Genomic DNA, 24728 nt, shown 5'->3' on the forward strand with positions numbered 1-24728 from the left:
AGCTACTCCCCAGGTAGCCTGGGGGGGGGGAGGGAATGTAGCCATAGCAATAACCCAGTGCTAGCTTGCTCACCAGGTACATCAAGTGGCTAGGGAGCTGGAGGGAGCAGTGTCGCCATTAGCTGCCTTGAATATTTTTTATTCCCTGCAGACAAGGGTCATCATGCCATTGAGCCTAAACTCCAAGGAAAAGAGGGTTTTTCTTTGACCAATACTGGAACTTGAACTTAGCGCCTGTGCTCTACCACTGAGCTACACACCTAGTCCTAACGCTGTGGTCTTAGACTTTATTTCAGAAAACACAAACACAGACTCAGTCCTTGGTTTTTAAGGTTTTTTGTTTTTAAGCAGTCTGGTCCCTGATGGGGCCTCGCCCCCGCTGCAGCCTTCTACAGTTCTGAACGTCTCTCAATCTTGAGCAGCTCCACCTCGAACACCAGGGTTGCTCCGCCTAAGAGGGAGAAGTGGGGTCAGACTGCGACCTGGACCCCAGATAGCCCCGCGATTAGTGATGGGGGTTAAGAAAGGGTATTACCTGGGATCTTTGGGGGTGCTCCCCGTTCTCCATACCCTGTCAGAGGTACACAAAAAAAGTGAGCTGTGGCTAGGTCCCCAGACAGGCCCAAGATGGGGGGTGTGATAGAGATGAAAGGGACCCCAAAGCCCTGGTTGAGGGAAGTCTACACACTACAGCTTAGTCCCATGAGTTTTGCCACTAGAAAGAGAAGCTTGCAAGAAACACACTCCAGGGACTGGATAGGGTGGAGACCGATGAAGCTGAAGCGACCTTCTCCCCTCCCTAGGCACATCCCAAGCCCCATGCATGTCTTCTCCCCTCCCTAGGCACATCCCAAGCCCCATGCATGTCTCCGTTCCATGAAGGGCTTCTTACCCAGCTCAGATGGGATCACCAGCTTCCTCTTTTCCCCTTCACACATCCTGCAGGATGACACCTGCTCAGCACTTGCCAGGGCCCCATTCCCCCCCCCCCCGCCCCATCTCGGACTTAAACCCCACAGTTCCCTTTCTGGATCAGTGCAACAGGTGACATAGACTCACCCCAGCAGCCCCTGGTCCCACCCCTTGATGACTTGGCCGGTACCAAGGGAGAAAACAAAGGGCTGGTTCTGAGGCAGACTGCTGTCAAACTCTGTTCCATCTTCCAGCTTCCCCTGTGAGACGATGAGAAAGCTAATAAGGAAGAGGGACCACTCCCAGTCCCTCTCATTCAACTATTCCACAGCACTGGTGTCCACAATCCTTAAAGGGTAAAATGTCTTGAGTAGCTCACTTTGCCTTTGCCTGCTGAGACCACCTTGGGGCGTGGACTGAAAGACAACTGTGGAAAGGGGCGATGAGACTTGTTCAAGGTTATGTATCTGGTTGGGAAAGGAACCAGATTTTTTTTTTTGAATTAGGGGTTCACTTCAGCCCAGGCTGTCCTGGAATTCACTATGTAGTCTCAAGGTGGCCTCAAACTCATGGCGATCCTCCATCTGCCTCCCCAGTGCTGGGATTAAAGGCGTGCACCATCACGCCCAACTCTACAAACCAGATTCTTAAGCCCTTTCTGGTCCCCAGTAGGTCTACCCCCATACCTACCGTGTAGTGCATATGTAAGACATCTCCCTTGCGCGACTTGATAGGACAGTGATCTACTCGTTTCTTCACCCCGATCTGCAGCTTCCGTTTGCCCTCGGCTCCCGTGGCCGAGGCCAGGGGGCTCAGGCAGATGGACAGTATCGTCAGGACCCAGCTCAGCCTCATGGCTCTGTAGACACAGATCCCCGGCCAACTGGTGGGGGGAGGGCATGGGACCCCAGCAGGCACCAGAAAGATGTCACCCCCATCGTGCCTTGTCTGCCCCTGGGGAATCCCCTGACCCAGCTCACCGCCCTCTCCCCTGGGCTCCGCGGCCACACTTACCAATCCAGTGAGAAGGGGGCTTGGCTGAGGACCCCAGCAGCGAGGGGAGGGGACCAGGGGAGGCCACAGCAGCCAGGGCCCCGCCCCTTTGCTCACCTCCAGACCTTCCCTCCCTCCCGGCCCCCACTTCTGCTCTTCAGTTCCCACCCGTCCCTTTACGCAAAGTCCAGACCTTATCTGGTTGCACGGGAGTTGCTCCAACCGGGCGACCCCACTCACGCCACACCCAGCTGCCCCCTGTCCAGCACACCCACACTTCTGCAGCTGCTGCAGGGGGTCGGCCACGAGGCACCCACACATCTCCACTAGGCGGCTCCGGGGAGCCCTGGTCCTCCGGAGGTACACCCCAGCCCGGCCCTGAGCCTCCCCCACCTGGGGCGCCGCCCCAGCTCTGAGCTCTTGGAGGTCTCCGGGGCACCCAGACTGGCCCCGAGTCAGCGGGCCTTCCAGCCCGCTCCACCCACACCACCTCTCCTGGGGGAGTCCTCGGTCTCCCTCGTCCCCAAGCCCGGCCACCGCGGAGACCACCCCCACGTGGACGTCCAGGACCATTACTAGGGCTTAGACCTTCCCTAGGCTCCTTGGCCCCGCCCTTCAGAGCGCTTAGCTCCGCCCCTGATCCTTCAGCCCCGCCCTCAGAAATACTAGATCCCTTCTCCTTTGCAGGAGCCCCGCCTTCCACCAGCTGAAGTCCCGCCCCTAGCGCTTGGGCTACGACACCCTGGGCCTCCAAATCCGAGGCTCCGCCTTCCACCTCCTCCTCCAAGCGCCAAGCCCCGCCCCCCAGCCACCCTAGCTCCGCCCCCGACCGCTGGGCTCCGCCTTCCACCCGCGGAGGCTCGGAGGTCCCACCCGTCTGGGTTCCGTGTCCCGCCCCGAGTCCCAAGGCTCCGCCCCGTGCGGCGTGAGAACCCTCCCCCTGCGGCATCTCCGCACCACTCCGACCCCAGCCCCAATTCCTTCGTCAGGTATCCCCCGTTGACACGCGGAGCACCAGCCCTCTTCTGCTCAGCCTGACCCAGCCTGCCCTCCTGCACCCCGGCTCCCCCCAGCCCGGGCTGTGGCCCCCGCTCACCTCCTCGCCGCGCCCCCGGAGCCAACCCCGCTCGTGCTGTCGCCTCTGCGCAGGCGCGTCCCAGTCGCCACAGGGCGGGCCACGCCGCCCTCCCTCATTGGACGATCGGAAACCCGCTGCCCCACGCCCCTAGTGAGTCTTCTCCTTGGCCCCGCCTCTCGGGGGTCACGTGATCTTGCGTCACTTCCGGAAGAGGTCTCCAGTCAAGCTTAGTGAAAGTGACTTCCGATAGGACCGAGGACCCTTCCGGTTGAGGTGACTTTCCGGTCAAGAAAGGATGAGTTCTCTTGAGGTGTCACTCCGCCAGACCCCGCCCTAGACGCTCTTCCAGCAACCTGAAGGATCGTCCACCCTTCACCATCCGTTTTGCTTCTGGCTAGTTGTTAGGCAGAGTAATGGCAGGTTCCAATTCCAGATCTGCTGGTGGTTGGCTAGCTATGTGACCTTGAGCAAGTCAGTAGACCTGATCATACTCAATCCTTGCAACCCTTGTGGGATAGAGGCGTTGTGCCGGATGAAGGGCTTGCAGCAGTCCGTCTGTCTTGTCTCCCTCAGCATCCGTGCCCATCTTTTTATTTGGCGGGCGGGGGGGGGGGGTCGAGGTAGGGCATCACTCTAGGCCAGGCTGACCTGGAATTCACTATGTAGTCTCAGAATGGCCTCGAACTCATGGTGATCCTCCTACCTTTGCCTCCCTAGTGCTGGGACTAAAGATGTGCTCCACCATGCCCGTCCAAGCCCATCTTTGCACCCCATCATGCATCATGACTGTAATGGCCCTGCTGAGCCTGGTCCCCCAGCACCCAGCAGTTAATGGAACCCACAGTTGAGAGGCAACTAAACCCGAGTTGAGTTAGGGAGACGGGCAACTTAAAGCCAAGTCCCACATCGTTTTCATTTCTGATAGTATATACTCAGGTGCTAACGGTAGACAACCAGGATGCTGACCCTAGCACCGAGGACAGCTCACAGGTGCCTAGGAAACATTGCACATGTGCGGTACAGGTTGTAGCTCAGGATCCCTGACCCTCACCCAGTTGCCGAGGACATATGATTTACAAGTTACAATCCTAGGGGCTGGGAGATGGCTCAGTAGTTAGAAATGCTTGCTACACAAGTCTGATGACTGCATGTTAGGCTGGATAAAGTAGCACACTGCACTTATCTGTAACCTCAGTGTACCTATGGCAATGGGAGACACAGAATATGAAGCTTCTGGACCTGCTAGTCTGCTTTCACAGAAGCCAACAAGGCTTCTCAGACAAGGTGCAACGCCAGGACCAACACGCCCAGGGTTGTCCCCAGACTTCATGACTTCAGACACGCATGCTGTGGCACACATGCAATAATCAGCCAGGCATGGTAGTACACATCTATCATCCTGTCACGTAGGAGGAGGTGAGGGCAGGAAGGTCAGCAGTTCAAGGCCAGCCTGGGACACTACATAAATGACAACAGAAAAAATAGCAATCACTGTCAGGAATTATCTCAGCCTATCCCACTGGTGCCTTGGTCCCACCAAGATGGTGACCACACCTTCCAACCCAACCCATCAGAGAAAGCCAGCATTAGGGTGGCTACTTTGGGTTAGCTCTGTCCCTGGATTTTGTGCTGCAGTAGGGTAAAGCCTTGGTGTCCCACACTGAACATGCCATTCAGCCCTGCATACTGGAGACTTCAGGGACAAGGGTGGGCACTGAACTTGGGTCACACAAGAATTTTAAGCAACAGCTGATGAGGGAGCCTGGGGTGTCAGAGGTGGAAGAGATCATGTGGATTGGGAATCAACAGCTTGTCTTCAGAACCAAGCCCACCAGCTGAATCTCTGCTATTTCTCTTTCACTGAAGTGGGAGAGGCGTGGACAGAGCAGGTATGCCTTTGGAACTCAGCCAGAGAGAGCAAAAATCAGCAAACACTGAGCATGTGCCCAGCAGGGAGAGTAGCTGTTGTCTTTTATGTGAAGGAAGACTCAAACTTCAGACCCTAAATGCAGCAATCATCTTCTCTCTCCAAATGGACCTGCAGAAACAGCTAAGACAAGGGCAGGGAAAAGCAAGGGCCCTGGGAAGGTCTGTGTGCAGCCTCAACCCACTGACTACAGCAGGTACAATCTTGGTGATGAACAGGGACAGAGCCTCGGTGGTCTGCCAGAACAAGGATCTGATGAACCTGCCTGGGCTCTGCCTTTGCCTTGAGGCTGCTACGGAGTCCTCACCTCAAATTTCTTCACTTGCAGGATGGGCTAAGGCCAGCTCCAGGTCTGGGAGGCAGTGTGGCAGACATTGCGGCACAACTGGCCAGCTTAGACAGCAGCAAACAGTGACACAAGCAATGACAGTTCCATCTTTTATCAGGGTTAGGGGGATCACAGTTATCACACTAGAGACCAAATCCCATTATTGCAGAGGTTTGGGTTCTTCATAATGGGGGGAGGGGGGAGTGGCAGGAAGATGCTCACTTGCCCACAGTGGTTAACAGACAGCATACCACCCTCCCTAAGCCGGGACATGACTGCTCTGGCTGCTGCCGTTACTCTCCATCAACTGTATTAGATGGCAGGCTCAGGAGAAAAAGGACGGCAGAAGAGCCCTCCAAGAAGCAGTTTCTTCCTGGGGCTGGGCTATTCTGCCCAGACTCCTTTCCTCTCTCACTGACGTGGGGCTTGGAAGGGAAAGGCCCCTCTGAGTCTGAAAAGCAACATGTCACCTTCGAAGCTTCCGGCACCTGGGGAGAGGAGGAAGGGATGTTAGTGCTGGTTGTTAGTGCTTAGCCCCAAGCTCTTATTTTCATGTTATATTATTATTATTATTATTATTACTATTGTTATTTCTTTTTGTTTTTTTGAGGTAGGGTCTCTCTCTAGCCCTGGCTGACCTGGAATTCACTATGTAGTCTCAGGATGGCCTCAAGCTCACAGAGATCCTCCTACCTCTGCCTCCAGAGTGCTGGGATTAAAGGTGTGTGCTATCATGCCTGGCTGTGAACTATATATATATATATATATATTTGAAAGACAGTGTGAGAGAGATAAAGAGGATGGGCATGCCAGGGCCTCCAGCCACTGAAAACGAACTCTAGATGCAAGTATCAGCTTATGCATCTGGCTTACATGGGTACTGGGGATTTGAACCAGGATCCTTTGGCTTTTCAGGCCGTATCTCCAACCCTCATTTTTTAAAAAAATGTTTTGTATTTTTATTCATTTAATTTAGAGAAAGTGACACGTAGGGAGAGAGAGAGAATGGGTGTGTCAGGGCTTCCAGCCACTGCATACAAACTTCATATGCATGTGCCACCTTGTGTATTTGGCTTACATGGTTCTGGGGAAATAAACCTGGGTCCTTTGTCTTCAGAGGCAAGTACCTTAACCATTAAGCCATCTCTCCAGCCCTCTTTTTTTGTTTGTTTTTGCTTTTCAAGGTAGGGTCTCACTCTAGCCCAGGCTGACCTGGAATTCATTATGGAATCTCAGGGTGGCCTTGAACTCATGGCGATCCTCCTACCTCTGCCTCCCGAGTGCTGGCTGGGATTAAAGGCATGCACCACCATGCCTCCAGACCTCTTTAAAAAAAATTATATATATATACATACATACATATACACACACATATACATACATACATACACACATATACATATATATATACATATATATATATATATATATATATATATATATATATATATATATATGAGGTTTTTATCGGGGCTGGAGAGATGGCTTAGTACTTAAGGCACTTGCCTGCAAAGCCTAAGAAAGCAGGATCAATTCCCTAGTACCCACGTACGCCAGATGCACAAGGTGGTGAGTGTGTCTGGAATTTGTTTGCAGTGGCTGGAGGCCCTGGTGCACCCAGCCAATTTTCTCTCTATATCTGCTTCTGTATCTCCCTCTCTCAAATAAATAAATAAAAATAATCCTTTTAGCCGGGCATGGTGGCACATGCCTTTAATCCCAGCACTCGGGAGGCAGAGGTAGGAGGATTGCCATGAGTTCAAGGCCACCCTGAGATGACAGAGTTAATTCCAGGTCAGCCTGGACCAGAGTGAGACCCTACCTTGAAAAACCAAAAAAAAAAAAAATAATAATAATAATCTTTTAAAAAAAGTTTTTATTTATTTATTTGCAAGCAGAGACAGAGAGATAGAAGAGGGACAAACCAAATGGGTGCACCAAGGCCTCCAGCCACTGTAAATTAACTCCAATCACATGTGACACCTTGTGTATCTGGCTCTTTGTGAGCACTGGGAAATCCAACTCTGGTCATTAGGCTTTGCAAGTAAGTGCCTTAACCACTAAGCCATATCTCCAACCCTATTTAGAACTCTTGGTCCTCCTGCATCTAATTTGGGAAAGTCCTGGGATCACAAGAATTCACTTGGTAGTCTCAGGATGGCCTTGAACTAACAGTGATCCTTCTACCTCTGCCTCCCAAGAGCTGGGATTAAAGTTATGCACCACCACACTTGGCTAATTTTTGGTTTTGGATGCTGTTTATATAAATATACATACGTAGTCCAAGCTGGCCTCAAAATCATAATTTTCCTGTCTCTGCCTAGTAAATGCTGGAATTACAGGTGTGTACTACAATTCCTGGCCCTTACTCTTTTTTATTTTATTTTTCCCCTAGCCCACACTGACTTGGAATTCACTATGTGTTCTCACGGTGGACTTGAACTCACAGCAATCCTCCTACCTCTGCCTCCCAAGTGCTGGGATTAAAGGTGTACACCACCATGTGTGGTTCCAAATCAAGAGCTGGTCATTTTATTTTATTTGCAAACAGAGAGATACAGAGAGAGAGAAGAGAGTATGGGCCGCCAGGGCCTCCAGCTACTGCAAAAGAACTCCAGGCACATGCATTGCTCTGTGTATCTGGCTTATGTAGATACTAGGGAATCGAACTCAGGTTATTAGTCTTGGCAGGCAAGTGCCTTAACTGCTGAGCCATCTCTCTCTAGCCCATATGTTGGTCAATTTTGCTTTGTTGGTTTTATTTATTTATTGAGACAGGGTCTCATGGAGTCCAGGCTGGCCTCAAACTCAGAGTGTAGCTGAGGATAACCTTGAACTTCTGGTCCTCCTGCTTCCACCTCCTGAGCACTGAGATTACAGACATGTGCCACCATACCTGGCCGGCTATCTCAACATGCTGGTATGTTTCCTTCCATGAGCCCCATTCTCTCCTGTCTTTGCTGAGAATCCCCCTCATATGATATCACCCCATGGCCTCACTGTGGAACACAGTAGTCAAGAAGAGCATAGGGGGTATGGAAGAATGGTTTAGTGATTAAGGAGATTACCTGCAAAGCTTAAGAACCCAGGTTCAATTCCCCAGATCCCACATAAGTCAGATGCACATGATGACCCATGTATCTAGAGTTCATTTGCAGTGGCTTGAGGCCCTGGCATGCTCATTCTTTCTCTTTTTCTCCCTCTCTATCTCTAATAAATAAATAAAATATTTAAGAAAAAAAAAATTTTTTTAAAAAAAGAAGACTATGAGAAGGTTAGTGAGATGGCTCAGCAGTTAAAGTGCTTATCTGCAAAGCCAAAGGACCTAGGTTCAATTCCCCAGGACCCATGTAATCTAGATGCACAAGGGGGCACATACATCTGGAGCTCATCTGCAGTGGCTGCAGGCCCTGGCATGCCCATCCTCCCTCTCTCCCTCTTGAAAATAAATAAATTAGGGCTGGAGAGATGGCTTAGTGGTTAAGCGCTTGCCTGTGAAGCCTAAGGACCCCGGTTCGAGGCTCGGTTCCCCAGGTCCCACGTTAGCCAGATGCACAAGGGGGCGCACGCGTCTGGAGTTCGTTTGCAGAGGCTGGAAGCCCTGGCGCGCCCATTCTCTCTCTCTCCCTCTGTCTGTCTTTCTCTCTGTGTCTGTCGCTCTCAAATAAATAAATAAAAATTTAAAAAAAAAAGAAAATAAATAAATTAAATAGTAAATAGTACCATAGGGCCGGGCATGGTGGCACTAGAGAAACAGAGGTAAGAGGACTGCTCTGAGTTCAAAGCTATAGAGTGAATTCCAGGTCAGCCCAGGCTACAGTGAGACCCTACCTTGAAAACACTTAACACCACCAAAATCTTAGTACCATCGAGGGGCTGGGAGGTGGTTCAGAGGGTAAGAGAACTTCCTGCACAAGCATGAGGAACTGAGTTCAATCCCCAGCACCCACATAAGAAGCCAGTCATGGCTGCACATGCCTATAACCCCAGTGCTGAGAGGGCAGAGACAGGAAGGTCACTGGGGCTCCCTGGTCAGTCAATCTAACCAATAATGGAGAGCTCCGCCGGGTGTGGTGGCCAACGCCTTTAATCTCAGCACTCGGGAGGCAGAGGTAGGAGGATTGCCATGAGTTCAAGGCCACCCTGAGATGACAGAGTTAATTCCAGGTCAGCCTGGACCAGAGTGAGACCTTACCTCGAAAATCCAAAAAAAAAAAAAAAAAAAAAGGAGAGCTCCAAGCTCAGTGAAAGACTCTGTCTCAGGGAAACATGGCAGAAGAGAGACAGAGGACACCTTACATCTTTTGCTAAATTCTGCACATGTGCATATGGGGTATGTACATTTGTACACAATGCATACACCACACATAACACATACCATCAACACCCAAAATAAAAATAAGATAAAGAGGAGGTGGTGAGATTGCTCAATGGATAAGGTACTTGCCTGCCAAGCCTAATGGCCTGGGTTTTATTCCTCAGTACCCTCATAAAGCCAGAAACAAAAAGGTGGTGCATGAGTCTGGAGTTCACTCACAGCTACTAAAAGCTCTGGTATGCCCAGAATTCTCTGTTTCTCTTCTCTCTCTCTATGCTTGCAAAATAAATAAATAAAATATTAAAAATAAGATAAAAAGAGCTGCAATGTTGGTGAGGTGGTGATGTCCACCCTCTGCTCATGCCATCATTTTCCCCTACCATCATGGAGCTTCCCCTTGAGTATGTAAGCCAAAATAAACCTTTCCCCTCCCACCACAAAAGAAAAAAGGTAAAGAGGGATAGAGAGGTGGCTTAGTGGTTAAAGCATTTACCTGTGAAGCCTGAGGACCCATGTTTGACTCCACAGACCCCATGTAACCCAGATGCACAAGGTGACGCAACCACAGAAGGTGATGCATGCATCTGGAGTTTGACTGCACTGGCTGGAGGCCCTGGCATGCTAATTCTCTCCCTCCCTCCCTCCCTCTCTCTCACGAAAAACAAATCAAGTAAAGATAAAAGCACCACCAAACAAAAGTAGAAGGAGTTTGGGCTGGAGAGATGGCTTAGTGGTTAAGCACTTGCCTATGAAGCCTAAGGACCCCAGTTCAAGGCTAGATTCCCCAGGACCAATGTTAGCCAGATGCACAAGGGGACACATGAGTCTGGGGTTCATTTGCATTGGCTGGAGGCCCTGGTGCACCCATTCTCCCCCCCCCCCCCCACCTCTTTCTCTTTCTCTCAAATAAATAAGAAATAAACGACAAAAAAAAGTAGGAGTTCTAGTAATCCCTGCTCGCTCTCTCTCTCAGAGCCCAGGTAGTGGGACCAATGTCTCTCACAGAAGTTTCTGGAAAACCCAGAGCTCTGCAAACTGGAAAGTGGTCTTTTTCAGGCATATGGCACCTCCTGCAGAGGTGGATGGCTGACTGTTCAGAGATGAGCATGTCAGGTTCACCTGGCGCAGTGCCTCAGCGTCCTACCCTTGCCACTGCTGTTACCTCTCTCCGTTTCTCAGTTTCTTTCTCTCCTTTTATTTTTTATTTATTTTTAATTTTTTTATAATTAACTTCCATGATTGTAAACAATATCCCATGTTAATTCCCTCCCTCTCCACTTTTTTTTTTTTTTTTTTTCAAGATAGGATCTCACTCTAGCCCAGGCTGACCTGGAATTAATTCATTATGTAGTCTCAGGGTGGCCTCAAACTCACAGCGATCCTCCTACCTCTGCCTCCCGAGTGCTGGGATTAAAGGTGTGCACCACCACGCCTGGCACCTCTCAGTTTCTGACTCCCATATCCAAATGGGTTTCTGCACACCCCAGTGCCAGCAGACACACAGCAAATGTTTGCTCAACACATTCCCTTTCCTTGGCCTTTCTCCCACTGGCAGGCTCACCTGGACCTGCTCCAGGACATGTCCTTGATACCTTCCTAAACAAGTGCCACCCCACAGACTCCTCACCTGCAAGTGTCTGGGTTGAGCTCTAAGCCCCGCCCTTGGCAACGGAGGAGGCTGCGGTGTCGGCAGCGACAGCGGCAGGTCCGGGGGTCAGGGCGCTGTCGGCGCTGGGTGCAGCGTGGGCAGTGGATCCTGGGGCTGAAGTGGGATGTATGATGTCAGCTGGGGAAGGTGCTCCGGGGACAGAGTCCCAGCCCGGAACAGAGCGGGGCTGGGGATGGTGGTGGGGTGTGGCAGCCCTAGGAGGAGAAGCGACATGTCTGGGGTGGGAAGGAAGAGTCTTCCCAAGAGCTCAAGTTGGGAGAGAGTACATGGAGCTGGGGAACAGAGCCAAAGGGAAGGGGAGCTGAGTTGGAAGAAAAGGAAGGGAAGGAGCTACAGGTACCTGGCTCACCCGTGTGCTTTATCCTGCTGCTGGGCCAGTAGCAGGAGCCCGAAGTACTCACCTGTCCAGCTTCACAGCACTCTGCTTTGTTTTTGGTCTGAAAAGTGAGAGAGACGCGATCAGGAGACCCAGGCATCCACCCTCTTGCCCTATATCCAAACCTACCTCTGGCTCTACTCTTAGACACTTGGTCTCCATCGTTCTGCACCCCCAGGTCTGACACCCTCACACCCCTGCCCTGGTGCTGGACTCCACAAGCTCAGAAGTTGGACCTGGTTGGCACCTGCATTCACACTGGCTGTGTTCTTCCAGAAACATCTCCTCCAGATGACTGCTTGGGTAACGGATCATGAGGATCTGTGTTGGGGAAAAACATGAGACAAGACAGTGAGTGGTGGGTGACAATTGGAAAACAGAGAAAGGGCACACCACGGGCTAGAGAACAGCTTATCCAAGAGCCAGGATTCCCCCCCCACCACCAGCCTCCAGGGTACCTGTCTCTGGGATGGCCCAGCGCCCAGAGCATCTTAACCCACCTGCCCCACTGGACCGAATACCTGCATTCGGACTTGGTGCTGCCCAGTGGGCACACATTCCAGGCCATCGTCAGGACAGCAGCCACCGCAGCGCTGCAAGGTCACACAGCTGGGCACCATTTGTTTGGCCACAGAGCCCATGAGCTCCATAGTGAGGGGCACCACCACCTCCCTGGGTTGGCAGGTGGCACGAGAATACACATCTATCCATGACACCACTGGGGGCAGAGCCAGAAGGGTTAAGTTCCCATTGGGTTTCCTGCAGCTGCTCTCAACAGCTGTCCTCCCAGTTTCTCACCTCCCACACCTTCCAACCTGTCTTCCCCAGCCTGACTTCTCAAGAAACCATTAAGTTCCCTGCCTCATTCCCTCCTCTGTGAAATGGGCATTTTTCAGGGAGCAGAGATCACATAAGATGATGGACATAAAATCAGGGCATGTGACAAACCATCTAAACGCTGGATGATTTAAGGATATTATAACTATTACCTTTCTTTGGGTGGCCGGGAGCATCGTGCTGGGAGACAGGGGTCTGTGGGAGAAAAGACACCTAGACTAAAGGTGCACTGTAGAAGGACTGGCCCTGTGGCCATGCCAGGGCTCTGCCCTTGAGTCAGGAGGCTTCACCTTCTCTCTGACATCTTTCCAGACTGCTGTTCCCAGGACCTTTGCTTTAACTTTACTTGTCCTCTCTACACCTGGGACTTGCCTGGCCCAGGACCAGCTAGGCATGCTAGTTTGCACGGGTGTGTGTGTGTGGGGGGGGGTGGACATCCAACCTCCAAGCCTTGAGACAGGCTTGTTGAAGTCTGGATCGGGCACAGTGGGCTGTGAACCAGGTCCTGTGGGCACTGAGGCAACTCAGCCCCTCCCAGGCGCCCTGGGGATGGGGTGGGGCGTGGGAGTGGCCCCAAGGCAAAGCTGGCGGGCTGGCGGTGAGGGGTACCTCGGGGGGTGGGGGATGTCCGGTTTGTCCACGATGCCCCAGTTCAAGGCCAGACCCGCGGATCCCCTCGGTAGAGGCCGCTCGACACCTCTCCACTTCCGCCAACCTTGAGAGGGCACGGCCCGCGGGCGGGATGTCGGGGACGCACGTACCTGGGTGCGGGCCAGCTGCAGGAGCGCGGCGAACAGCAGGCGGCGGAGCAGGGGGCTCATGGTGCCCGCGGGGGCCGCGTGCCGGGGACGCCCGCATTGCCCTAGCCCGGCGGCGCGGGGGGCGGCGGCAGCCAGAGCCCCATGGCGCGGGCCCGGGCGCGGCGCACGGGGGCCGGGCGCGGGGGTCGGCTCCTCCGCGGCCCCCTCCCGAGCCCTAGGCGCAGGCAGCGCAGCGCAGCGCGGCGGCGGCCGGAGGAGCCGGGCTGGAGGGCGGCCGGTGGCGACGGCGACGGCGGCGGCGGCGGCGGCGGGGACAGCGGGGACGGCGGGGGGCCGGGCCCGGGCTGGCGGGCGGGAGGCTCATGTGACCCAGACACGCGCTCCCCACCGGGCCGCGGGCGGGGGCGGGGTAGGGGCGGCGGGGGCGGGGCCGCCCCCTCCACACACACACACACACACACACACCCTCCCGCCGCTGCAGGGGAAAGGGGACGCGCCGCCCAGGGGGCCGGGCTCCTGGGTCGGGACACTGTCCCAGGGCCGCTCCAGGCAGGGGGCGAGGGACCTGAAGGAGAGGGCTGGACCGAAGTCTTGAGAATTAACTTTATTGCACGAGTTGTGGGAAGTTAGCGGTCCTGGGCAGACAGCAGGGATCCCAGGGCAGACCCCATCTAGTTGAATCCCTCACGGGCTGGGGTCCTCTGGCAAGATCTCGGGGCTTTCGGGAGGTCTGGAGGGTGATGGCGGTTGCTGCTGCCTCTGCAGGCGCTCCTGCTGGAGCCTAGCTCTGTTGGCCCTGGAAGAGAGGGGGCCTGGGTGATCAGAACCAGGGGACTTGGAAAAGGCGGGGGAGTGCTGGGACGTGGAGTGGGGCAGGACAAAGCACGGACAGACCTGGCTCTAGCCCGAGTGTCATTGTAGATGGAAGTGATGATCCGATCCTTTTCATCCATGAAGCTCCGGTGCACTTGCTCCAACTTCCTGCAAGGGAGTTGCAAATGACCCTGGGTCTGCTGTCCCTAAAGTCCCAGGGCTCTGGTATCTCTCAGTTTTACATCTGCGGCCTAACAGTGACTGTGGTACATGGAGAGCTACAGAACTACTATGCAGGCCTTACTGGTACCCCAAGTCTCTAGTTGTCCTGCTGCAGATTGGTGAGACAGCTCTGAAGGAGGAGGTACTCCTCCCAGAGATTAGAAAGGGCTGTCCATCACTAAACTAGGCCTTGCTCACAGTGGGCACTGGCCCTTAGGCTTCTTTGCTGCAGAGAATCTGTTGTAATAGCATGATGGGGGGAGGTGGTGACACCCTGTGGTGGTTTGATTCAGGTGTCCCCCATAAATTTAGGTGTTCTGAATGCTAGGTTCCCAGCGGATGGAGATTTGAGAATTAACACCTCCTGGAGGCAGTGTATTGTTGGGGGCGGGCTTATGGGTGTTATAACCAGTGTCCCCCTTGCTAGTGTTTGGCACGCTCTCCTGTTGCTATTGCCTACCTTATGTTGAACAGGGGCTGATGTCCACCCTCTGCTCATGCCATCGTTTCCCCCTGCCATCATGGAGCTTCTCCTTAAGTGTAAACCAAAATAAACCCCTTCTTTCCCAAAAGCTGCTTCTGGTCTGGTGATTTCTGCCAGCAATGCCAACCTGACTAATGTTGGTACTGAGGACTGGTGTCATTTGCTGCTAGATGAATGTGGATGAATTTGAAACCTTGGCCTAAGCGATACCTTGCAGTGCTGTAAGTACACCTTGATGAACTGGTGTGAACAGAGGGATATGGTACAGAAAGAAATCTTTGGGCTAAAACTGTGCTGCCTGTCCAGCTGCGACCCTATGAGAGATCACAACCATTGAGATTTGCCAGCTGAACTGCACTGAGACAAGAGAAAGAATGCAGTCTTTGAAGGGGCCTGAATGTTCAAGGAGTGTCCTGTTCTTCTAAGTCTGCTTTATTCCCTCCTGGATTAACAAATTGGCACCCCACCTGGTATTATGGAGTATAAGAAATTCAGAAAGAGAGGGTCATTGAGTCTGTAAGGCTGTCCTGTGTTTTCAAAATGGCCATGGTTAGTGTGAAGTAGGTTTGCTGGATGCCTCATGGCGACCCAGTGGAATCCTGAGAATGAACCATGGGCTGCAATGGAGACCCAGTGGAGATGATGGGACCACAAGCGATGGCTGCCAAGGAAAGTTGCCAGCCCAGATGAAGTTTTCCAGGACTGTGAGTAGCCTAGCTGGAGGGGCAGAACTGGAACTCGAGTCTGGTTGCTAGTTAGAATTATCGGACTTGGCCGGGCGTGGTGGCACACGCCTTTAATCCCAGCACTCGGGAGGCAGAGGTAGGAGAATTGCATGAGTTCGAGGCCACCCTGACACTCTATAGTGAATTCCAGATCAGCCTGGGCTAGAGTGAGACCCTACCTCGAAAGAAAAAAAAAAAAAAAGAATTATCAGACTTGGAGACTTGTCACTGACAACAGTTGTTGTACTTGTAGATACAGAATTTGATGTTTGCCCTGTTTAAATCTTGTACTGGTTGAATTTTTTGGGAGGGGAAGTTTAGGGTAGAGTCTTGCTCCAGCCCAGGCTGACTTGGAATTTACATGTAGTCTCAGGGTGGCCTCGAACTCACAGCAATCCTCCTACCTCTGCCACCCGAGTGCTGGGATTAAAAGTGTGCGCCACCACACCCAGCTGGTTGAATATTTCTTTGCTATGCCCAATGCCATCTTTTACAATGTGAGTGTTTATTCTGTGCCATTATGGGTTTGGGGGAATTTGTTTTTTAATCCCAGCACTCGGGAGGCAGAGGTAGGATAATAGCCGTGAGTTCAAGACCACCCTGAGACTCCATAGTGAATTCCAGGTCAGCCTGAGCTAGAGTGAGACCCTACCTCAAAAAACAAAAAACAAGACAAAACAAAAAGCACCTTGGACTATGGGGATATTTGAACATCATTAGGATTGATAAAATCTATGGGGACTTTTAAAGTTGGATGAATGCATTGCATTTTACCTTATGTATGGTTATCAGCTAATGGGGGTCAGGGGTGAAATGTGGTGGTTTTTCGGGTGTCCCCATAAAGTTAGGTGTTCTGAATGCTAGGTTCCCAGCTGATGGAGATTTGGAAATTAACACCTCCTGGAGGCCGTGTATTGTTGGGGGTAGGCTTATGGGTATTATAGCCAGTGTCTCCTTGTCAGCGTTTGACACACACTCCTATTGCTATTGTCCGCCTTATGTTGGTCAGGAGGTGATGTCCACCCTCTGCTCATACCATCGTTTTCTCCTGCCATCATGGAGCTCACCCTTGAGTCTGTAAGCCAAAATAAACTTATTTTTTTCCCCAAAAAGTGCTCCTGGTCTGGTGATTTCTGCCTGCAATGTGAACCTGACTGCAACACATCCCACTGCCAAATGAGGACTGTCTCACTTAGAGTACACTTGTTTCTTTTTCTTTTTACTCTCCTCCTCTTTTGTGGTGTGGGGGGGGTGTGCAGATGTGCACACCCCATGCACATGTCAGAGGAGGACATTGGGCGCCCTCCTCTAACACTCTTCTACTTTATTTCCTTGAGACAGGGTCTCTGGCTGAACCTGGAGCTTGCCATTTTTCTTTTTTCCTTCCTTCTTCCTTCCTTCCTTCCTTTCTTTTTGTTTTTATTTTTTTATTTTTTGAGGTAGGGTCTTGCTCTAGCCCAGGCTGACCTGGAATTCACTATGTAGTCTCAGCATGGCCTCGAACTTGTGGCAATCCTCCTACCTCTGCCTTCCAAGTGCTGGGATTAAAGGCATGTGCCATCACCCACCCCCACACACACCCCTTTTGAAACAGGGTCTTATGTAGCCCAGGCTGGCTTCAAACTCATTGTGTAGCCGTGTTCTGATCCTCCTTCCTCCATCTCCACCCCAGTGCTGGGATTATAGGTGTGCACTACCCTACCTGGTTTATGCAGTGCTGGCGATGTAACCCAGAGCTCCATGGATGGCAAGCAAACGCCAGCAACTGAGCTAATACATCCCCAGTCCTGCATTGTTTCTTCCACACTATTTTAGTTGGCTCCAGCCCTGCCGGCAACCAGCACCAAAGATTAACGTTCCAATTCTGAGAAACTGAAAATGACATTAGCCCTTCATGAACTGCTGTCTTTGCTCAGCAAGCAGAGGCTCCAAAGCCTGACCTCATGCGGCTCTCAGTTTGAGAGACAAAGTGTTGCGGTGGCTAGGTGGATGACCACACCAGGCTTCCCTCGCCTTCCTGCCCCTGCCCAGCACCCTAGGAAGGGTAGGAACACACCTGAAGGCGACATAGTGCAGGGCCATGCCTGCCAGCATGAGCAGGAGGCAGTACCCCAGCACCTGCCGGTTGTGCTTGTGCTGCTGCTTCCTGAACTCAGGCCCCTGCCGCCTCACACCAGGAAACTGGGCCCAGTAGCGTGCGTTCGGATCTTCCCAGGAGCTGCTGGTGAGCAAAAGAAGGGGCAAGGTGGGCTAGAGAGACGGCTTAGCGGTTAAGGCGCTTGCCTTCAAAGCCAAGGGATCCCGGTGCGATTCTTCAGGACCCACGTAAACCAGATGCACAAGGGGACGCACGCATCCAGAGTTCATTTGCAGTGGCTGGAGGCCCTGGCGCGCCCATTCTGTCTCCCTCTCTACCTCTTTCTCTCTCAAATAAATAAATAAAATATATTAAAAATTAAAAAACAAGAAGCAGGGGCAAGGTGGAGGTGAAGCTGCCAGGATACTTGCAAGAGTGGGGACAAGCAGGCAGGGCTAATATACCTGTATGTTTGTCGTGAAGACTTGGGATGGGCTGTGGTCCCTGGAGATTTGGGGGGGCTGGCTGAACGGAGCTGCTGGTCATAGCTGCGACGGCTCTGCTCACGGCTGAGCACTCGGTATGCCTCATTTAGTTCCACAAAGCGGCTGTGCAGGGCTGGGTTCCCAGGGTCTCGGTCAGGGTGCAGCTGGGGTGGGACAGGGGCTGCTTTATCTTATTTTCTTTTTCTCTTTTTTCGAGGTAGGGTCTCGCTCTAGCCCAGGCTGACCTGGAATTCACTATGTCGTCTCAGGCTGGCCTCAAACTCACAGCAGTCCCCCTACCTGTGCCTCCCAAGTGCTAGTACTCAAGGTGTGTGTCATCGTGCCCCACTGCCTTTATCTCAGATGTCCCCACAACCCACCTGAATGCTGTCTACCTACACAGGCTAACATCATTCCCAGACGCCCTGCCAGGGTCATAACCCTCATTCATAGGCCTTTTTTTTTTTTTTGGTTTTTCGAGGTAGGGTCTCACTCTGGTCCAGGCTGACCTGGAATTCACTCTGTCATCTCAGGGTGGCCTTGAACTCACGGTGATCCTCCTACCTCTGCTTCCCGAGTGCTGGGATTAAAGGCGTGCGCCACCACGCCCGGCATAGGCCTTTTTTTTTTTTTTTCTGGCTTCTTTTGTTTAATGTTACACTTAGGAGAATCTCACATGTCTCAGTATTAATTAAATATTTTTCATTGTTGGGTAGTATTTCATTGTATGGATATACCACAATTTATTCATTCATTCCCTTTTGACAGATATGTGAATCATCTCTAGTTTTTGGCAACTATGAATAAAATCAATATTTATGTACTAACAATGAGTCATAAGCTAGGCACATGTTTAACTTTAGTGGATATTTCCAGTTTTTCCAAAACGATTCTACCAACGACCACTTCTGTTGGCTACGTGTGTGAATTCAGATGATCTTTTTGGCATGACTGGTCTCTTTGCCCATTCTAAGGAGTCCTTTTTTTAAAAAAAAAAAAAAATTATTTGTTGAGATCAACAGACAGAGAGAGAAAGAGGGAGAGAGAGAGAGAGGATGGGTGTGCCATGTCATAGGCCTTTTTTAAATCTCTTCTCCTTGCAAAAAGAAGGCCAGAGATTCAGGAAGTACAGATTCCTGTCCTCCATCAGGTCTTCTTTAAAAGTTTCTTAAAGGCTGATCAGTAGGCCACAAACAAATAAATAAAACAAGTCAGGTACGGTAGCTCTCAAACTTATAATCCTAACACTAAGGAGGCTGATGTGGGAGGCTTGGCATGAGTTCAAGACCAGCCTGGGTTACATAATAAGTTTCAGGCCAGCATGGGCTACAGAATAAAACCTGTCTCAAAAAAAGGATGGGGGAGGGGAATAGGGACATGGTTCAATCAATAAAGTACTTGCACAGACTGGAGAGATGGCTTAGTGATTAACACGCTTGCCTACAAAGCCAAAAAGCCTAGGTTTGATTCCCCAGGATACATATAAACCAGATACACAAGGTAGCACACGCATGTGGATTTCGCTTGCAGTGGCTGGAGGCCCTTGTACACCCATTCTCTCCCCCCCACCCAAATAAAAATAATTAAAGTACTTGCAGCAGAAACAGGATTCCCAGGGCAAGGTGACTAGCTAGACTAGCTGAATCAATAAGCTCTGCAGCCCAGCATGGTAGTACACATCTTTAATCCCAGCACTCTGGGAGGAAGGCGGACCTCCATGAGTTCCAGGTCTGCCTGAGACTACACAGCAAATTCCAGGTCAGCCTGGAAGACCCTGCCTCATTGGGTGGTGGGGGAGGGAGCCCTGGGTTCAAGCGAGAGACCTTGCTTCAGTAAAGTGGAGAGTAACTGATCAAGGAAGAGGCCTCAGGTCAACTTTTGGCTTCCATATACAGCTGAGAGCACTCATATGCACACCACACACACAGAAACGGGATCCCTGAATTTGAGGCCAGCCTGGGACTACAGAAAGCGGGCAGATCTCGAGCACCTTCCATCCCCATACAAGCTGACGGAATGGGGTACCAGGTAGAGAAAGCTCTATTCTCAAGAACTGCACACCTGTATTTAGCTGCAGTGTCTTCCTCCCTCCTCACATTGGGGACATTAACTAGTACCTCTTTGGACTTGGTGAAGAAGGCGCGTTTAACCTCTTCAGCACTGGCATCAGGATGCACACCCAACAGTTCATAGTAACTGCCAGAACCAGTCCTGTGGAGAAAGGGCCAAACCTGTAGGGGTTTAGGAAACCAGAGGGCCCTAGTGCCCTGCCCTCTCAGTCTCCTGGATCACACCCTCAATTCAGCCAACATGAGCTCAGAAGGTTGACACAGGTCCCAAGACAGACCACCCCTCTGTTGTGAAGCGTTTCAGGAATGGTCTAGGTCAGGACTTCTCACAGTATAGACCTTTGTATCACAGACATATAAAAAACTTCTTTTAGCTGGGTGTGGTGGCACCTTTAATCCCAGCACTTGGGAGGCAGAGGAAGGAGGATTACCATGAGTTTGAGGCCATCCTCAGACTACATAAAAAGCTTCTTTGGGGATGGAGAGATGGCTTAGTGGTTAAGGTGTTCACCTGCAAAGCCAAAGGACCCAGGTTTGATTTCCCTGGGCCCACATAAGCCATATGTACAAGGTGGTACATACATCTGGAGTTCATTTGCGCAGCTCGAAGGCCCTAACACCATTCTCTCTATCTGCCTCTTTTTCTCTCCCCACCCCTCTCAAATAAATAAATAGAACTTCTTTTGCCAGGCTTGGTAGTACATGATTTTAATCCTAGCACTCAGGAGGCCAAGGCAGGAAGATTACTGTGAGTTCAAGGTTACCCTAAGACATAGTGAATTCCAGGTCATTTTAGGATAGACTGAGACCCTACCTTGAAAAACAAACAAACAAACCTTCTTTAAAACAGCAGATTTTGGGAGCTGGAGAGATGGCTTAGCGGTTAAGGCATTTGCCTGCAAAGCCAAAGGACCTCGGTTCGATTCTCCAGGGCCCACGTAAGCCTGATGCACAAGGGGGTACATGCATCCGGAGTTCTTCGTTTGCAGTGGCTGGAGGCCTGGTGCACCCATTCTCTCTCTTCCTCTCTCAACCTCTTTCTTTCTCTCTCAAATAAATAATAAAAATAATAAAAAAATGATGATTTTAAAAAGAATGCAGCACCTCTCAGAATATGATTAAAAAGTAATTTAAGCAAGGCATGGTGGTGCACGCCTTTAATCCCAGCACTTGGGAGGCAGAGGTAGGAGGATCGCTGTGAGTTTGGGGCCACCCTGAGTTTACATAATGAGTACCAAGTCAGCTTGTAGTGAGACCCTACCTCGAAAAAATAAATAAATAAATCAGCAGATTTCTCCATGTTTGGTGGCATACATGTCATCCCAGCACTTGGGAGGTGAGGTAGGAGGATGTGGGTGTGGGAGTTCAAGGGCATCCTCAGCTACATATTGAGTTGGAGGCCAGCCTAGGCTATATGAAACCCTGTTTCAAAAAACAAACAAGGAAGCTGGGCGTGGTGGTGCACATGCCTTTAATCCCAGTACTCGGGAGGCAGAGGTAGGAGGATCACCATGAGTTCGAGTTCAAGGCCACCCTGAGACTCCATAGTGAATATGAATTCCAGGTCAACCTGGGCTAGAGTGAGACCCTACCTCAAAAAAAAAAAAAAACAAGGGCTGGAGGGAGGACGTAGTGGTTAAGGTGCTTGCCTGCAAAGCCAAGGGACCTAGGTTTGACTCCCCAGGACCCCATGTAAGCCAGATGCACAAGGTGGTGCATGCATCTGGAGTTCATTTGTAGAGGCTGAAGGCCCTAGCATGCCCATTCTTTCCCTCTCCTTTACCCTCTCCCAGTCTCTCTCTCTCTCAAATAAATAAAGTAAAATGTATTTTAAAAAAAATGCTGGAGCTGGGTGTGGTGGCGCAAACCTTTAATCCCAGCACTTGGGAGGCAGAGGTAGGAGGATCGCCATGAGTTTGAGGCCACACTCAGTTAATTCCAGGTCATCAGAGCTAGAGTGAGACCCTACCTCGAAAAACAAAAACAAAACAAACAAACAAAAAAATCTGGGCATGGTGGCACAGGCCTTTAATTCCAGCACTTGGGGGGCAGAAGAAGGAGGATCACCTTGGGGCCAGCCTGGAAGTACAAAGCAAATTTCAGGATCAGCCTTGGCTAGGTGAGGCCCTGCCTCCAGAAAAAAACAAACTGCTGGGTGTGGTAGCGCACGTCTTTAATCCCAGCACACACCTGGGAGACAAAGGTAGGATTATCATGAGTTCAAGGCCACCCTGAGACTACATAGTGAATTCAGATCAGCCTGGGCTAGAGTGAGACCCTACCTTGAAAAAACAAAAAATCAACAAACAAATATGGTGTGGTGACACATGCCTTTAATCTCAGCAGTCAAGAGGTTGAGGTAGGAGGATCACTGTGAGCTCCAGGTCAGCCTGGGCTAGAGTGAGACTGACTCAAAAAAGGGGGGAGGGGAGGCTGGAGAGATGGTTTAGCCATTAAGGCACTTTCTTCGAAGCCTCAGGACCCAGGTTTGATGCCCCAGTATCCACATAAGACAGATGCACAAGGTGTCCCATGTTTACAGTGGCTGGAGGTCCTGGTGCACCCATTCTCTCTCTCTCCTCTCTCAAATAAACAAATAAATTAAAAATATGTTTAAAATATGTTTTAGTTATTTGAGAAAGAGAGAGAGTGAGAGAGAGAATAGGTGCACCAGGGCCTCCATCCACTGCAAATGAACTCCAGATACATGTGCCTCCTGTGCATCTGTCTTAAGAGGGTCCTGGGGAATAGAACCGAGTCCTTTGGCTTTACAGGCAAGCACCTTAACCACTAAGCCATCTTCTCCAGCCCTAAAAAATATATATGTATGTGGGAAAGAGAGAGACTAGCAGGCCAGGTCTGTAGGCCCAGCTACTCCAGAGACTGAAGTGGAACTAGCACAGCAAGGTCAGCCTAGGCTATTTAGGAAGACTCCTTCTCAAAAGAAAAAAAAGATACCCAGGCCTCACCTTATTTGTCCAGACCAGCAGTCTCAACCTTTGTACTCAATCTCTTTCCTAGTGTATGCCCCAAAAAGTTTTTTTTTTTAATTTTTTATTCATTTTTTTAAACTTATTTGATTTGGGGTTTTTTGTTGTTGTTGTTGTTTGTTTTTTGGTTTTTCCAGGTAGGAAAAGGAAAAGGAGACCACTGTAGCCCAGGCTGACCTGGAATTCACTATGGAGTCTCAGGGTGGCCTCGAACTCATGGCGATCCTCCTACTTCTGCCTCCCGAGTGCTGGGATTAAAGGTATGCACCACCACGCCCAGCTTTTTAACTTATTTGAAAGCAACAGACACAGATAAAAAGGCAGAGAGAGAGAGAAAGAGAGAGACACACACACAGAGAAAACGGGCACGCCAGGGCCTCCTGCCACTACAAACAAACTCCAGACACATGTGCCTCTTGTGCATCTGGCTAACGTAGGTCCTGGGGAATTGAGCATCAAACCGGGGTCCTTAGGCTTCCGAGGCAAGCGCTTAACCGCTATCTCTCCATCTCTCCAGTCCACCCCAAAAAGTTTGATTCCCACTAGAGCTATGGAAAGAGCATGGGATTTGACTTGAATTCAAATTCCTGATTGGCCACTTAATTCACTGAATGACCTTGGGAGACTCATCACTTCTCATCTTAGTGTCCACTGTCGTCAGGGTTATCTGGGACATGTCTATACGGGCACCTGACACGGACTGCAGACACCACAAAGATATGAGCACTTCGGGCAGGAACCAAGCAGGGCAGGTCCTCAACAGAAATCCACGGAACAACCGGGCCAGGCCCTGGTACTAAACTCACCGCTGCCCGGTGGCTGCTGTGAGAAGCCGAGTAGGAGGGCTGCGGGGCCACAGCCGGCACAGGCGCAGGGGCAGCAGGAGCAACAAGGGTGGCATGGTGACCGCGGGCGAGCAGCTGGGGAAAGAAGACCACCCAGAGAGGTGCATTGGGACCAGATCAGGCCACACTTCGGGGGCCTGAGCAGAAAGGAGCACAAAGGAAGGAGAAAGCACTTCCCGGGACGGCCTCTACTCAGAATCGGATCCCTGAGTCCTGGCCCTTCGCGGCAGTGGCTTTGAGGCCTGGACCACCCTCCCAAGGGCAGGACCCCCCAGCCCGCCCGTAATGTTTGGGGAGAGGGCGAAGGAGGAGCCACGACCAAGCCCCGCCCCACTCACGGACTCAGCGGTCACCGCCATTTCCTGCGCTTGGACAGTCCCCACCCCCAGACTCTCATTGGCGGAAACTTACAGGCCACGCCCACAAGGCAAGAGAGCGGGGAAGGCGGCAAGGCCACGCCCTCGCACGCTCATTGGCTCTTGACCCCCGGGCCCGCGAAGCGGAAGCCAGTGTATCTCTGGCAAAAGGCGCCAAAGCCGCTCCGCTAGGTCGGAGGGAGGGGCAATTTCCGCAGTCTTTCCTGTGGCCTTCCCCCTTTCCGCGGACATAGCAGTTGCTCCGCTCAGCGTCGAGCTGTGCTTTCACCGCAAAGCTGTCCTGGAGCTTAGCCCGCGAGGCACAGCTCTCATCCCGGCTTAGGGGGAAATGAAGGTTGAGCTGTTGGGCTCTTGTTGGTTTTTCCCTTTCCATCACATGTTATGTCGCTTTCGCCAACCCCAGGGCCCCTCTATTTCATGGAAGCAGCAGATGCCAATGGGA

General features: G+C 51.5%; 3 protein-coding genes across 8 annotated transcripts; all 3 read right to left on the reverse strand.

The window, feature by feature from the left end:
• Positions 1-273: 273 nt before the first annotated feature.
• On the reverse strand, positions 274-3103 carry Fkbp2 (FKBP prolyl isomerase 2). 3 transcript variants are annotated; one of them, XM_045130886.1, is made up of 7 exons: positions 3002-3056; positions 1927-1950; positions 1603-1771; positions 1060-1172; positions 893-939; positions 536-571; positions 274-451 (listed from the first exon to the last, which is right to left on the reverse strand). In XM_045130886.1, the coding sequence occupies exons 3-7, from the start codon at positions 1765-1767 to the stop codon at positions 390-392; spliced, it is 423 nt and encodes a 140-aa protein (XP_044986821.1). In that variant the 5' UTR covers positions 1768-1771; positions 1927-1950; positions 3002-3056; the 3' UTR covers positions 274-389. The 3 variants fall into 3 exon arrangements, with proteins under 3 accessions (XP_044986821.1, XP_004656658.1, XP_044986806.1); XM_004656601.3 differs by lacking the exon at positions 1927-1950 and having other exon boundaries at positions 3002-3103; XM_045130871.1 differs by lacking the exons at positions 1927-1950; positions 3002-3056 and adding an exon at positions 2099-2590.
• A 2231-nt stretch (positions 3104-5334) lies between these two features.
• Positions 5335-13299, reverse strand: Vegfb (vascular endothelial growth factor B). 2 transcript variants are annotated; one of them, XM_004656600.2, is made up of 7 exons: positions 13200-13299; positions 12591-12633; positions 12123-12319; positions 11849-11922; positions 11627-11662; positions 11184-11318; positions 5335-5726 (listed from the first exon to the last, which is right to left on the reverse strand). In XM_004656600.2, exons 1-7 carry the CDS (start codon positions 13257-13259, stop codon positions 5705-5707), a joined length of 567 nt encoding a protein of 188 aa, XP_004656657.1. In that variant the 5' UTR covers positions 13260-13299; the 3' UTR covers positions 5335-5704. The 2 variants fall into 2 exon arrangements, with proteins under 2 accessions (XP_004656657.1, XP_004656656.1); XM_004656599.2 differs by having other exon boundaries at positions 11184-11419.
• Positions 13300-13788: 489 nt separating this feature from the next.
• Dnajc4 (DnaJ heat shock protein family (Hsp40) member C4) lies at positions 13789-24292 on the reverse strand. Of its 3 annotated transcripts, XM_045130545.1 has the most exons (7): positions 24248-24292; positions 23871-23984; positions 20123-20216; positions 17985-18169; positions 17500-17664; positions 14094-14180; positions 13789-13995 (listed from the first exon to the last, which is right to left on the reverse strand). In XM_045130545.1, exons 2-7 carry the CDS (start codon positions 23963-23965, stop codon positions 13884-13886), a joined length of 738 nt encoding a protein of 245 aa, XP_044986480.1. In that variant the 5' UTR covers positions 23966-23984; positions 24248-24292; the 3' UTR covers positions 13789-13883. The 3 variants fall into 3 exon arrangements, with proteins under 3 accessions (XP_044986480.1, XP_004656655.2, XP_044986476.1); XM_004656598.2 differs by lacking the exon at positions 24248-24292 and having other exon boundaries at positions 17500-17661; positions 23871-24230; XM_045130541.1 differs by lacking the exon at positions 24248-24292 and having other exon boundaries at positions 23871-24228.
• Positions 24293-24728: the final 436 nt, after the last annotated feature.

This window comes from Jaculus jaculus, chromosome 1, assembly GCF_020740685.1.
Source record: "Jaculus jaculus isolate mJacJac1 chromosome 1, mJacJac1.mat.Y.cur, whole genome shotgun sequence".
In the NCBI taxonomy this organism is placed as follows: domain Eukaryota; kingdom Metazoa; phylum Chordata; class Mammalia; order Rodentia; family Dipodidae; genus Jaculus; species Jaculus jaculus.